The 11,932-nt window shown below is 43.9% G+C and overlaps 1 protein-coding gene and 1 pseudogene across 1 annotated transcript in view; both read right to left on the bottom strand.

The window, feature by feature from the left end:
- LOC145395448 (DNA polymerase delta catalytic subunit-like) overlaps nt 1-4,340 on the bottom strand; it is an 18,535-nt gene extending 14,195 nt beyond the window's left edge. Inside the window, exons 1-2 of the mRNA XM_080269052.1 lie at nt 4,254-4,340; nt 1,755-1,874 (exon numbers count right to left, since the gene is read on the bottom strand). Of these exons, the coding sequence (XP_080125178.1) occupies nt 1,755-1,874; nt 4,254-4,340 (207 nt within the window). The remainder of the gene's footprint in view (nt 1-1,754; nt 1,875-4,253) is intronic.
- LOC145395468 (DNA polymerase delta catalytic subunit-like) overlaps nt 1-11,932 on the bottom strand; it is a 133,476-nt pseudogene that overhangs the window by 36,850 nt on the left and 84,694 nt on the right.

Below are 11,932 nucleotides of genomic sequence, written 5' to 3'. Positions count from 1 at the left end.
AGTGACTAAGAGACTAAAAAGACTACTTTGTGAGACTCAAATTACTTATCTGGGTCTGCAATAATGACCAAGAGACTCCAGTGACCAAAGTAAGAAATCTAACCTTGCATTGTTGACATAGTGCTCAAGAAAGGATGGTATGGGCACCCTGCAAGCTCACACATGGGGCCTCTCTTAGACGAACTTGTCCATGGCACCCACCTTACTGTGTGTGATGATGCGGGCAGCGTGTGTGGTCACCCTCTGCAACCCCCCATATCATCAATCATTAATCTCTCATCATACTCTACAGCCTGTATTCTCATTGGTTAATGAAGCTCCTTAACACCTCTTCCTTATGCTGGCTTATTTTTGGATTCATCCATCATCCAGTCCTATGTCGCCCCATGAGGAGCGTAGGAACCCGGGGCTAGGTGTTGGTCCTGACATTGGGAAGATGCAGTGACCTGCTCCCACTCATCCCTGAGTGGCATTGGGTGAGCAATAAACCTCAACCACCCCTTGGATATAAACCTACACAGGCTCAGTCCGATTGGAGCACCTTAATTACCCACTAAACCACCAGACGCCATAATTTGGTTATATGGTTACCACCTAGCGCAGTAAATGGTTTCCTGGTGTACAGGAAACCATTTGGCTTGGCACTCAGTGTAGTCACCCATAGGCAGAAGGAAGAGGAAAGAATGAAGGAAAGACAGAAGAGGGAGTGTAAAGTCACCCATAGGCAGAAGAAAGAGGAAAGACTGAAGGAAAGACAGAAGAGGAAAGATGGAAGAGAGGTAAGAGCAGACATCCAAAGCAGCACTACATTGAGTGAGTGGATGGTGAGCGCCCCCAGCCTTTTTGTACATTATTTATATAGAGTATGGAAATACTGGAAGGATTTACATAACACAGAATAGGATAGTAAGGTGTAATAAGAAAATAAATCACTGAGGAAAAGGTGTTAAGGACCTTTCCTTTCCTATGAGCATATTTCTTTACACATTGTCTATCTATCTATCTATTATTGCCAGACGCCGTAATCCCGTAAGGGGTGCCCAAGAACAAATCAGCCTCCATGTCGCCCCTGTCCCCCGCCACTTCACTGCCCTGCTCCCCAGCTCACCCCCCTCCTCTCATATACCTCTCCACTCTATCTCTCCATTTCATCCTTGGCCTCCCCTCCCTCATTTGGGCAATTTCAGGCCAAGTTAAAACATGACAGAAAGCATTATGAGAAATACTCCTGAGGTGGTTTGGCCATGTGGAGAGAGGATGGAGAGTGAGATTCTTACTACAGTCGTGGCACACGACTCTGAGGTTGTCATTATCGTGCCCTGGCAACCTACCCATCAAGAGTGTTTCCACTTTTATGCATGCACGTGGAGAGTGAGGTTGTGTGCTTCTGAGCTCTCCTCTAGCTGTGGCCTAGGTCTGCCTCTACCCGGCAAATTAAACTTTTTTTTTTTTTTTTCACCCTTCTGGTGCACGTTAAGCTAGCTAGTTTCCATTCATTTTCCTCCTCCCTGATAGCTAGGAACAGTAGGTGTCTTTTCCTTATATACTGAGATTACCTTTGCTTGCTGCTCCACGGAGGGTCCCCCTCCCACTGATCGCTCCCCCTGGGGCGTGAATTCGACACGGTCGGGCCTCCCTGGAGTGGTTTGAGAGGGCAATTTCAGCCTTAGGTGTTTGGTCCCAGTGTGTTTTGTCCCTTGCCCATTTTCCTCTGTTCCTTTCTTCCCACTTTCCCCGTTAGGGGGGATGGTTACCATGTCGGATGCCCCTGCCGCCTCCCCCCTTTCCTTCAGGTGGGAAGGTGGTCCTGACGAACCTATGACTGTGCCCATGGGCTGACCGCCCCCTGACTGAACGGCCCCAGACTCGTACCGCTCTCGACATTAGTGTAAATAATGCACAGTTTGTCACACTGCATGCTCTCGGTTCCACTTCCTTGGGCAGTATCAATCCTTTTCATTATCAAGAAAGTGACTGATTACTGTGCTGGGGAGGTGGAACAGATGAAAAAACTTGCAAATGGAGACCTCCTCATCACATCCTCTTCAACTCCTCCAAGGTAAAAGATATGATGAAACTATGTAAGTTCCATGAATATGATGTCGAGTCGAAGCATCCTGCACGCCATGAATTCCTGCAAAGGTAAAGTCATCACCTGCAGGGATCTCATGATTATGGAAGAAGACGAGATCATATGGGAGCTTGCTCAACAGAACGTAATCAATGCCCGATTTATAACCAGATTTTTCCAAAGGCGTGAGGACGAAGACTGCCACTATTGTCTTGACTTTTGGCAAAGTTTCACTTCTAGACCAGGTCAAAGTTGGCTGACAGAAATTGTTAGCACATACAAGGCCATACATCCCTAATCCATCTTCGTGCCAGAGTTTACAGGTGTCAATTGTATGGGCACGGTGATAAGACTTGTCAGGCTCTCCCAGTCAGTGTGTGGCAAATGTGGAACACAGTGGACATGATGTTGAACACTGCACATTCGGGAGACGGTGACAAAGTTGTTTTCACTGCAAGTCCGCACACTCCACTTCCTCTAGGGATTGTCCCAAGTGGAAGGAGAAGGTTAAAGGAGGTCTGTGTAGTAAAAGCAAAATCCGAGGGCATTTCCTACTATGAAGCTAGGAAAAGGTGAAGGAGTTGCATGCAACTCTCATGCTGAAATGGGTCCTATTAGATTCGAGCGGTGAATGTCCCGTCCTAAGTGTTGTGTTCTGTTGAATTACAGACTGACCCTGAACCTGTTCCTCTTTGCCACACACTCTACTCTCTCCATTTGAGCCTCCTGTCCAATCCTACCTCTCAAACTGACAACCCCTGTTGCACCTTCCTACTCTCAGGCTGCTGCATGCCTCTCAGTCAGTAAAGCCTAAACAGAAGTCTGACAACTCTAGTAAGAGTAATATTGATCCACCCTCACGAAACAGCCACGTCCTCATGTCCTTCCTGCTCCTGGTCCAGCGAGGGAGAAAAAGCTTTAGTTCTTCCTCGGGGGGCTCTTGGGAGCCTAGTTATTGATGATCAATGTACCGGAGGTTTCCATTAGTACGCACCGGGATATAGGTCCACCGGTAGCCACTCGCCTGGTGGTGGGCAGTATAAAAGGTATGGGTGCAATCTTAAAACCACCACATTCACTGTGTTACAAATGGAATTGTAGGACTCTTGGGAATAAATTCCACAATATAGGCAATTTTACTATCTATACACAGGCCAGACATTGTTTGTTTACAGGAAAACGTGCTTGGTGGATCACCCTTCGATCCTCCACAGTTCCAACACTACCATTCATATAGTAGGGAAGATGTAAGATGGAGTCACGGGAGAGTCGCCATATACACCCACAAACGGAAGTGATTCTCTAGGTTCTACTCTGGAAGCTGTCACGTGCAGAGTAAAATTTAATAACACGTAATGTCTATTTGTCCTATTTACTGTCCTCCCCGTGGTCCCATTAATGGTGATGTTTTCACTTCACTAGCCCATCAACTTCCGGGTCATAAATTAATTTTAGCGCGATTTTAACGCCCATCACTGTCATTGGGTAAGATTGATGTGTGATGGTAGGGGGGAGAAAGTAGCATATCTCATACTGCAGTCAGAACCTGTCTTCTAAACAATGGTAGAGCGACTCTCAAAGTGTAGATGACCGCACTGGTAACATGCCATTTATCGATCTGTCCTTGTCATCTCCTGTTATGTACACACTAACATCCCTTGGGACCCATAGGATGACTCGATGGGTAACGATCATTTTCCAATCTGTCTTTCTTATACACGTGATGATTCCCTCAGCCTCCCTCCACCACCTAAAATTTACTTCTTTAAGAAAGCAGATTAGGGGTACTACTCATGGGTCAAGCCAATCTAGATATATCGGGAGATACCTCATTGATGAGAAAGTTTCACACTCTACAGGACTTCCATTAATACACGCAGCTGAGGCCAAGCTATTCCCAAGACATCTACAATTCCAAACAAGCATAGAATTTCGTGGTGGACACCAGATTGCTGACAAGCATTCACTAAGCGCAATAGAAGATAAGCAGGTGATTTTTGAGAAACAACCGACAGAATCAAATCTTTATTGCCTACAAAGTGGCTAAGGCAGTAGGCAAGGAGGACAATTAATGCGGCAAAATGGAATAACTGGCGTAGTTCTGTGTGTCCACAGGTGAATCATCTCCACCCCACTAAGTCAGGGTCTGGTCCACCATAAATGTACTCAACAACAAGTACACCTGGTCACCAATCACCACATCTCTGAGGTGGCCGGGAATGTCGGGCTGGACGATCCCGTGGGCATTGCCAATACTATTGCCGACCATTTTGCCCAGGTAAGCAGCTCAGCCAACTACGATCCTCGCTTTCTCCACCATAAGCATATGGCTGGGCTGCAAAACTTAGAATTTGCCACGGAAGACGGAGAGATAAGGCTAGCTACAACTCCGAATTTACATTAGATGAACTTCTCTTTGCCCTTAAATTCTGTAAAGGCTCCAGTCCTGGTCCATCCACCATTACATAACGGTATGATTCAGCATCTTACTCTGGACAACCTGAGTAAGCTGTTAGCAGCGTACAAACTGAGATTTGGGCGTCTCGCACGTTCCCAAACTCACGGCACTATGTGCACGTCATACCGATACTCTAGGCCGGGACGGTCTGCCTTACGAGTCTCAGCTTTCCATTTTGACCTATTACTAGCTGACTGACTGTCTATGTAAGGTCTTTGAACATATGGTTAATAAAAGGTTACTTTTTGCTTTTTTAGAGTCGAAGCATGTGTTAAGTGATTAACAGAGTGGATCTCGTAAATATAGGTCCACTCTGGATCATTAAATGCACCTGGAGCATGGCATAGCCGAGGCTTTTGCCAATCACGAATACATGATAGGAATTTTTTCTGGATATTCATAAGGCTTATGAGTAATGACCCTGGCAAACGGAATACTTGGGGGCCCATAAACTCTACGCTTATGGTTTAAGAGGTAATTTGCCCATTTTCCTCTCAGAACTTCCTTACTGGACAGGACGTTTTCTGTCAGGTTACCCTGTAACATAACTTTGGACATATTTGTCCAAGAGAACGGGGTACCAAGTAAGGAAGTGTGCTTAGCCCTACTTTTGTTCAGAATTGCCATTATGACATTCTGTCATCTCTGCTTTCTGTCCCCAGGACGCTTACATACTCACTCTATGCTGATGATTGTGCAGTGTGGCACTCTCTTCCCCGCAATGTACAATCCTTGGCACAGCAGATTCAACTGGCACTTCTGAATCTGTTCAACGTTGGGTCCTGGAGTGGGGATTCAAATATTTCCGTCCTCCTAAGTGTATCAGTGTTGTTTTTTAATCTCATAAACTTAACGTACCTCCTTTTGAATTTAACTTTTAGATAATCAGCCAATACCTTTTCTCAAAATTCAGTCAGATTTCTGGGTGTAACATTTTGGACAGTAGGTCTCAGCTGGAGAACACACATAATAATCATTTCTGCTTGCTTCTTTGTAGTATAAAAGTTAATGTACTTAAGTTTCTTTTCCAGTAAATCGTGGGGAGCAGACAGAACTTCTCTTATTGATGGTGTATAAGTCCTCCTTATCCGTTCTAAGCTTGACTATGGCTCACAGGGTGTGTGGGTCGGCATCGGATGCTGTCCTCCTGTAGGACTGGATGTGTCTATCAGAACGTGTGCTTGTGCATATGTCCCGGAGCCCTTCGATGTACTCATGTGGAGCGAGTTGGAGATGGAGGCTAATGTGCCTCCCTCGACGGCTACGACGATGACCACCTGCTATTTTCTTGGACGGTATCACCACCCACTGTAAAATGCTCACTTGGCCTCTCCGACTCGTCGGATCCTCCTACAATGGGAATACCTCCGCCAGGCTATGCGGCCCCTTGCAGGCCAAGGTGGCTGTGGGAGTGGCTTCACTTCCTTGTGAGGTGTTAGGGGTACGACCTTTTCTAATGGAGACTCAGGTTTTGATAAGGTGCCCTGGGAGTCACTTGCCACCACATTCAACACTGACTGGCTCCCCATCGCAAAGTACAAGGCGCCGGAGGTGGAGGTAACGACGTTATCTCCGGATGATCCTTATTAGATTGAACCTAGCATCATTCCCACTTGTACATCAGATGGCTCTAAGATGGATGAATGTGTGGATACGAGTGTGTGGTCTACTGAGTGCTGCATCCGTTTTCTCTCTTGTCTCCCCCCATACGTCTGTATTCACTGCCGGAATTATTTGCCATAGATCAAGCTATAGACTTTGCTTTTCTTGCATTCAGATCACAACAGTTTTGTCATTTTTTTGGACTCTCTAAGTCAGCCCTTCAGGGCAATTCATTCATGTAGGACTGATTCACATAAGGGTCCTGGGCTGCATTATCAATAAGCTGCACATCGTGCTAAATCCTTCTCTCTGATCTGGGTGCCTGGTCATTGCGGTATTTACGGTAATGAGCAGGCTGACATACTGAAGCTAAATTGGCTGTAGAACTCGAGGAGACTTGGGACGTTCCTCGTGAGCTACAGTCTAGTCTCTCTTTCTGAAAGGAAATCAATTATCTTCTGTGGCAAAGTCAGTGGACCGACCTGGCAATTCCACCTGTCAAAAGGACCATATGTGACTGGTCCAGTTCCTCCCAAGGAAACAGACGGGAGGAGGTCGCTTTAGCCCGCCTCCGCATGAATTCCACCCTATTGACACACATGTTACCATATATTAACAGACAATTTCCACTGCGTTGTACCACCTGTGATACGGTTTTATCTATTAGTCACATCCTTTTGTACTGCAGTAGGTATACTTGGGAACGTACTTCTCTGGCTGCCTACTGTAGGAGAAATGCGCTCCCTTTCACACTTGATTCTGTCTTGGGTGTTGGGGACGTTGGTGTGACTGATAAATTGATGACTTTTCTGAAAGAAACCAGATTACTCAGAGATTTGTAATTTATTTTATGAACTTGGTTGTGGTTTCCTTATTTAATATATATATATATATATATATATATATATATATATATATATATATATATATATATATATATATATATATATATATATATATATATATATATATATATATATATATATATATATATATATATATATATAGGGATATGGTTTTTGTACATATGTAAATACGTCAATACACTTTTATAGATCTGTGAAGTGCAGGAGGAGGTTACATTTATATAAATGTGTATTTTGTTTTCTTTTGTTCAAGACCAGTAAATTTGTAATTGTTCTTATTATGTATTTTTTACATAAATTTGATAAGTATTTGATTATTTTGTAGTAGTATAGTAATGAGTCTACATGTGATGTATAGATGGAAGTATTTACCCTGGTACTATCCATGAATACTGATGTATTCTTTATTACTTTTTGTGTTTCATAATCATGAATAATAACTTAATATTGGTATGAAATAGATGCAAATATTTCATATCATTATTTTGGCTTTCATGATTATCGATTCTTGTCGGCCACTAAGCCCCCCCAAAAATAAAAAGTGTTTCCGATTTCGTAAATAATATGATACGTGTGCGATTCGTGTATAATAGGTTCGTGTATAATAATGTTCATGTATAATAGATTCGTCCATAATATTATGATTCAGGTATAATGCGATATGAAATCAGACACACTGTTGACAGGTGGGTTGCCAGGGTAGAATAACGACAACCTCAGAGTCATACGCCGGGACTATAGGAGAGTGTATGGGAGTGAGGTGCAAGTGGAGTTACGTGGAAAGACTAACAAATTAGAAAGTGATGGAGAGTTGTAGTGTGGATGTGGATGTGACAGAAAGCGTTTGGAGAAATACACTGAGGTGGTGTGGCCATGTGCAGAGAATCGAGAGCGAGAGACTAACTAGGAGTGTTTGTGAATGAGGCGGGGGGGGGGAGAGGTAGGAGGAGACCGAGAATGAGATGGAGGGATGGAGTAGAGAGGCATGGAGTGAGAGACTAACTAGGATAGTGTGCTAGGTGGAGGAGGGGGGGAACCAAGGATGAGATGGAGGGATGAAGTGGAGAGGTATGGAGAGTGGGACTGAGGAGGAACGGGAAGAATGGAATAGAGGGGTATATGAGAGAGAGGGATGTAAGTTCGGGGGGTAGGGAAATGGCAGGGCACAGAGTGAGATGGAGACGATTTACTTGTGGCCATTCCTTGCAGGATTAAAGTGTCTGGCTAGAGGAATAAGCAGATGGAAAGATAGATGCATAGGTAGATAGATAAATAGGTAGAGAGAGAGAGAGTGACAAGAGTAAAGAGGAGATGATATGAAAACTAACAAGGACACCAATGACTCACTCAGCAGCTGACTCTCGGCTTTCTCCCCTATGATAGGCTCAAAGATCCTAAGGAGAGGTTTGCTGAGCTGGTTGGTGAGGTAATATTCGTAGTCCAGCGGAAGGCTGTTTTCAAGAACGTAGATGGGGTCCTGGGGAGGGGGGGTTAGAGGTTGTTTATCATCATCATCAGCACCATCATCATCATCAACACCATCATTATCATCATTACCATTCATCATCATCATCATCATCATCATCAAAATCACTGTTACTATCATCATTATCACCCCAGTCACTGCTGTCATCATTATCATTCCTGCCATCATCACTGTCATCATCAGTCATTACTACTGTCATCATCATCATCATCATTCTTGTCTTCATCGTTGTCATATATCATCAACTTTGCTGTTGTCAACAGCATCATTTTCGTCTTCAACATTGTCATGTATCATCATCATCATCACCATAATCATCATTGCTACTGTCATCGATGTTGTCAAATATCATCATCATCATCATCATAATCTTCATCATCATCATAACTGTCATCACCATCATCATCAGTAATAGCATGTTCATAACCCTACTTTCCCACTCGATCATCATCATAGTACTTGCTCCTGTTTTCATCACCGCTACTGTCATCATCATCATCAGTGCTACGGTCATCATCACTACCACGTTCCTAACCCTATTTTCACACTCAGTAATGGGTTAGGGTAGGATCCAGAAACCATAGAAAGAAAGCACAGAATTAAAAGAATTGTCAAAACAGCCTAAAAGGAATCTCTCTATATACCTAGGCTAAGCTTCCCCTAAGAAAGGGAGGTAGCCGAGACAGGACGACACACTCCCAATTTACTCATCCACACAAACACAATCATTCGTATCTTAGCGCCAAGGGAGAAGGGACAGATCCTCACTGCACCAGACCACACGAGGGTCAACTGCGCGGTGCAATCAGCGACATCAGCAGCAGGGCCAGACAGCAGAGCTGGTTTACCCCTGCCACATCATAATAGACCCATCCCCTTACCCACACCTGACCCGATCAGCTGATCCGACCAAAAGCGGGATAATATTCCCATGGCTGCGTCATCATTAATTCATTCACAGATTCTCTCCAATCATATCTATCACGCACAGCCACTCTTCTTTGCTCAACAGACATCTCTCTCGCATGCAACACTCTCTTAACACTGTCCATCCATCCTCACTCATCATCATGATCATCATCACCATATTTATCAGTGATCATCACCGTCCTCATCGCCACCACCTTTATCAATCATCATCATCATCACCATCCCCATCAACATGGCCATTAATCAATCATGAATCATCAATCATCAGCAGCATCACTATCCTCATCATCATCATCATCAATCAATCATTTATCATCATCACTGTCATCATCATCATCACCATCCTTCTCCTCCTCCTCCTTCTCATCATCATCATCACAATCCTTCTCCTCATCTTCATCATCATCATCATCACCACCATCATTACAATTATTAATTCTAAGAGGTATGGTTAGGTCAGAGTTCAAGAATAAGGAAAGATAAAGCATACAAGTGGAAGAATTGACACACATGGCTGGTGAAATGGACTCATCAATCGACATTAATGTCAACATCCCTACACCTAACATGCATACCCATCTACACATATACATAACACACCCACCCACATACACATTATACACACTTCACAACCACTTTACACGATTTCACCAACTATTAAAATGAGAATGGGATGCTGTCCTTCTCGTGTATCTGTTTATACGTACGTCATCTATTCATTTCAGAAGTGCTTGTGATTTAAAGTGGATTTGTGTCTAATGCATATATGGTAAGAGCTATATTCTGTGGGCTGTTTATCTGGGAATGTTTGCGTGTGTGTGTGTGTGTGTGTGTGTGTGTGTGTGTGTGTGTGTGTGTGTGTGTGTGTGTGAGAGAGAGAGAGAGAGAGAGAGAGAGAGAGAGAGACCCAGATCTTGCCTGCCATCTGGAGAGGCTACTGTTCCTAATCTAACCTTTCCTAGTCTTACCTAATCTACCCTTCCCTTATCTACCCCTCCCTAATCTTTGCTAGGCTAATGTACTCTAACCAAACCCACTTCAGCCTTCTCATATGCCGGCGTCCCCTTAGCCCCAGCAATGATGACAAACGGCACACGATCACCAAGCTTGGGTGCACTGCCTGGGTCCCGCTTCCTCATCTTGCTGGCCAGCTCTACGTGTGCTTGTTTGGCTTTGTACTCTGTCTTGGTGAGCTCCTTTGTGATCACCAGCTGGGAGATGTCAATGCGATTACAGAGCAGGTCAGAGATGGTCTGTTTGGCGTACGCAACTGCTTCTGATGGATTCCTTGAGGAGAAAAAACACAGGAAATGTTTTAAAAAGCAAGCAACGAGACACAGAAGGTAGGAGATGGTCTTCTGGCATAGGTAACTGCATCTGATGGGCTCCTGAGAGAGAAAAGAAGCAGATTATGTTTTTAAAAGTACATTGAGAGTGGCACAGAATGTCCGAGATGGTTTGTTTGATACACACAACTGCTCGTGATGGGTTCCTGGGGGAGAAAAACGCAGAGAAATGTTAAAAGTACGATAAGGGCCACACAGAAGGTCAGAGATGTATTTTGGCATAAGGAACTGCTCCTGGCTGAATTCTGAGGTGAAAAACACAGGTCATTATTTTAAAAGTATTGTAAGATTCACACAGGCCAGAGATGGTTTGTTTGGCATATGTAACTGCTCCTGATGGATTCCCGGCAGAAAAAACACAGGATATGTTTTTACAAGTACATTAAGAGTGGCACAAAAGAGTCGGATTGAAGGTCAGAGATGGTTTATTTGGCATACGCAATCGCTTCTATTGGGTTCCTGGGGGAGAAGTAAAGACACAGGATATGTTTTTCCAAGTACAGCAAGAGCAGGGACAAATGCACCAGATCAATCACCACTTCTTCCATACAACTGGTAATACACATTGGAAAAAACTGGCAAATCATCTTAAAGGGAATCAATGGAACTTTACCATGTTATTTTTCTGTAATGTGGATTTGATATTAAAAAATGAACCCCCCCAAAGGGTAATCTTATAACAAGACCTTCTGTACCGTATCTCTCATGAAGCATCTACAGACAGGTGTTGATGAGGTTGCAGAAAAAGTGTCAACAGATCTTCAGTAAACAATTCTTCTGTAAAATACTGTGGATTTCAAATAGCAATATATATATATATATATATATATATATATATATATATATATATATATATATATTTCTATCTACAGTTAGATGACTCCACCCCATTGAGGAAGGCCACAGACAAATCGCCTCCATGTCGTCCTGTTCCCTGCCATTTTGCTGCTTTCCCCCCAACTTACATCACCCTCTTTCATATACCTTTCTTCTCCATCCCTCCATCTCAGCCTCATCTCCCCCTCCCTCTCCTCCCTTTCACTTCACTCACATACAGTACACTCCCCTAGTTAGTCTCCATCTCATCCTCATCTCCTCCTCCCACTCTCCCTTCCACCTGACTCCATACACTCTCCTAGTTAGTCTTTCACTCTCCATCCTCCATGTCATCCT

Source organism: Coenobita brevimanus, chromosome 31 (genome assembly GCF_032717465.1).
Source record: "Coenobita brevimanus isolate Jiangsu-jjx chromosome 31, ASM3271746v2, whole genome shotgun sequence".
Taxonomy (NCBI): Eukaryota; Metazoa; Arthropoda; class Malacostraca; order Decapoda; family Coenobitidae; genus Coenobita; species Coenobita brevimanus.
This window is presented reverse-complemented; position numbering and strand designations above follow the sequence as displayed.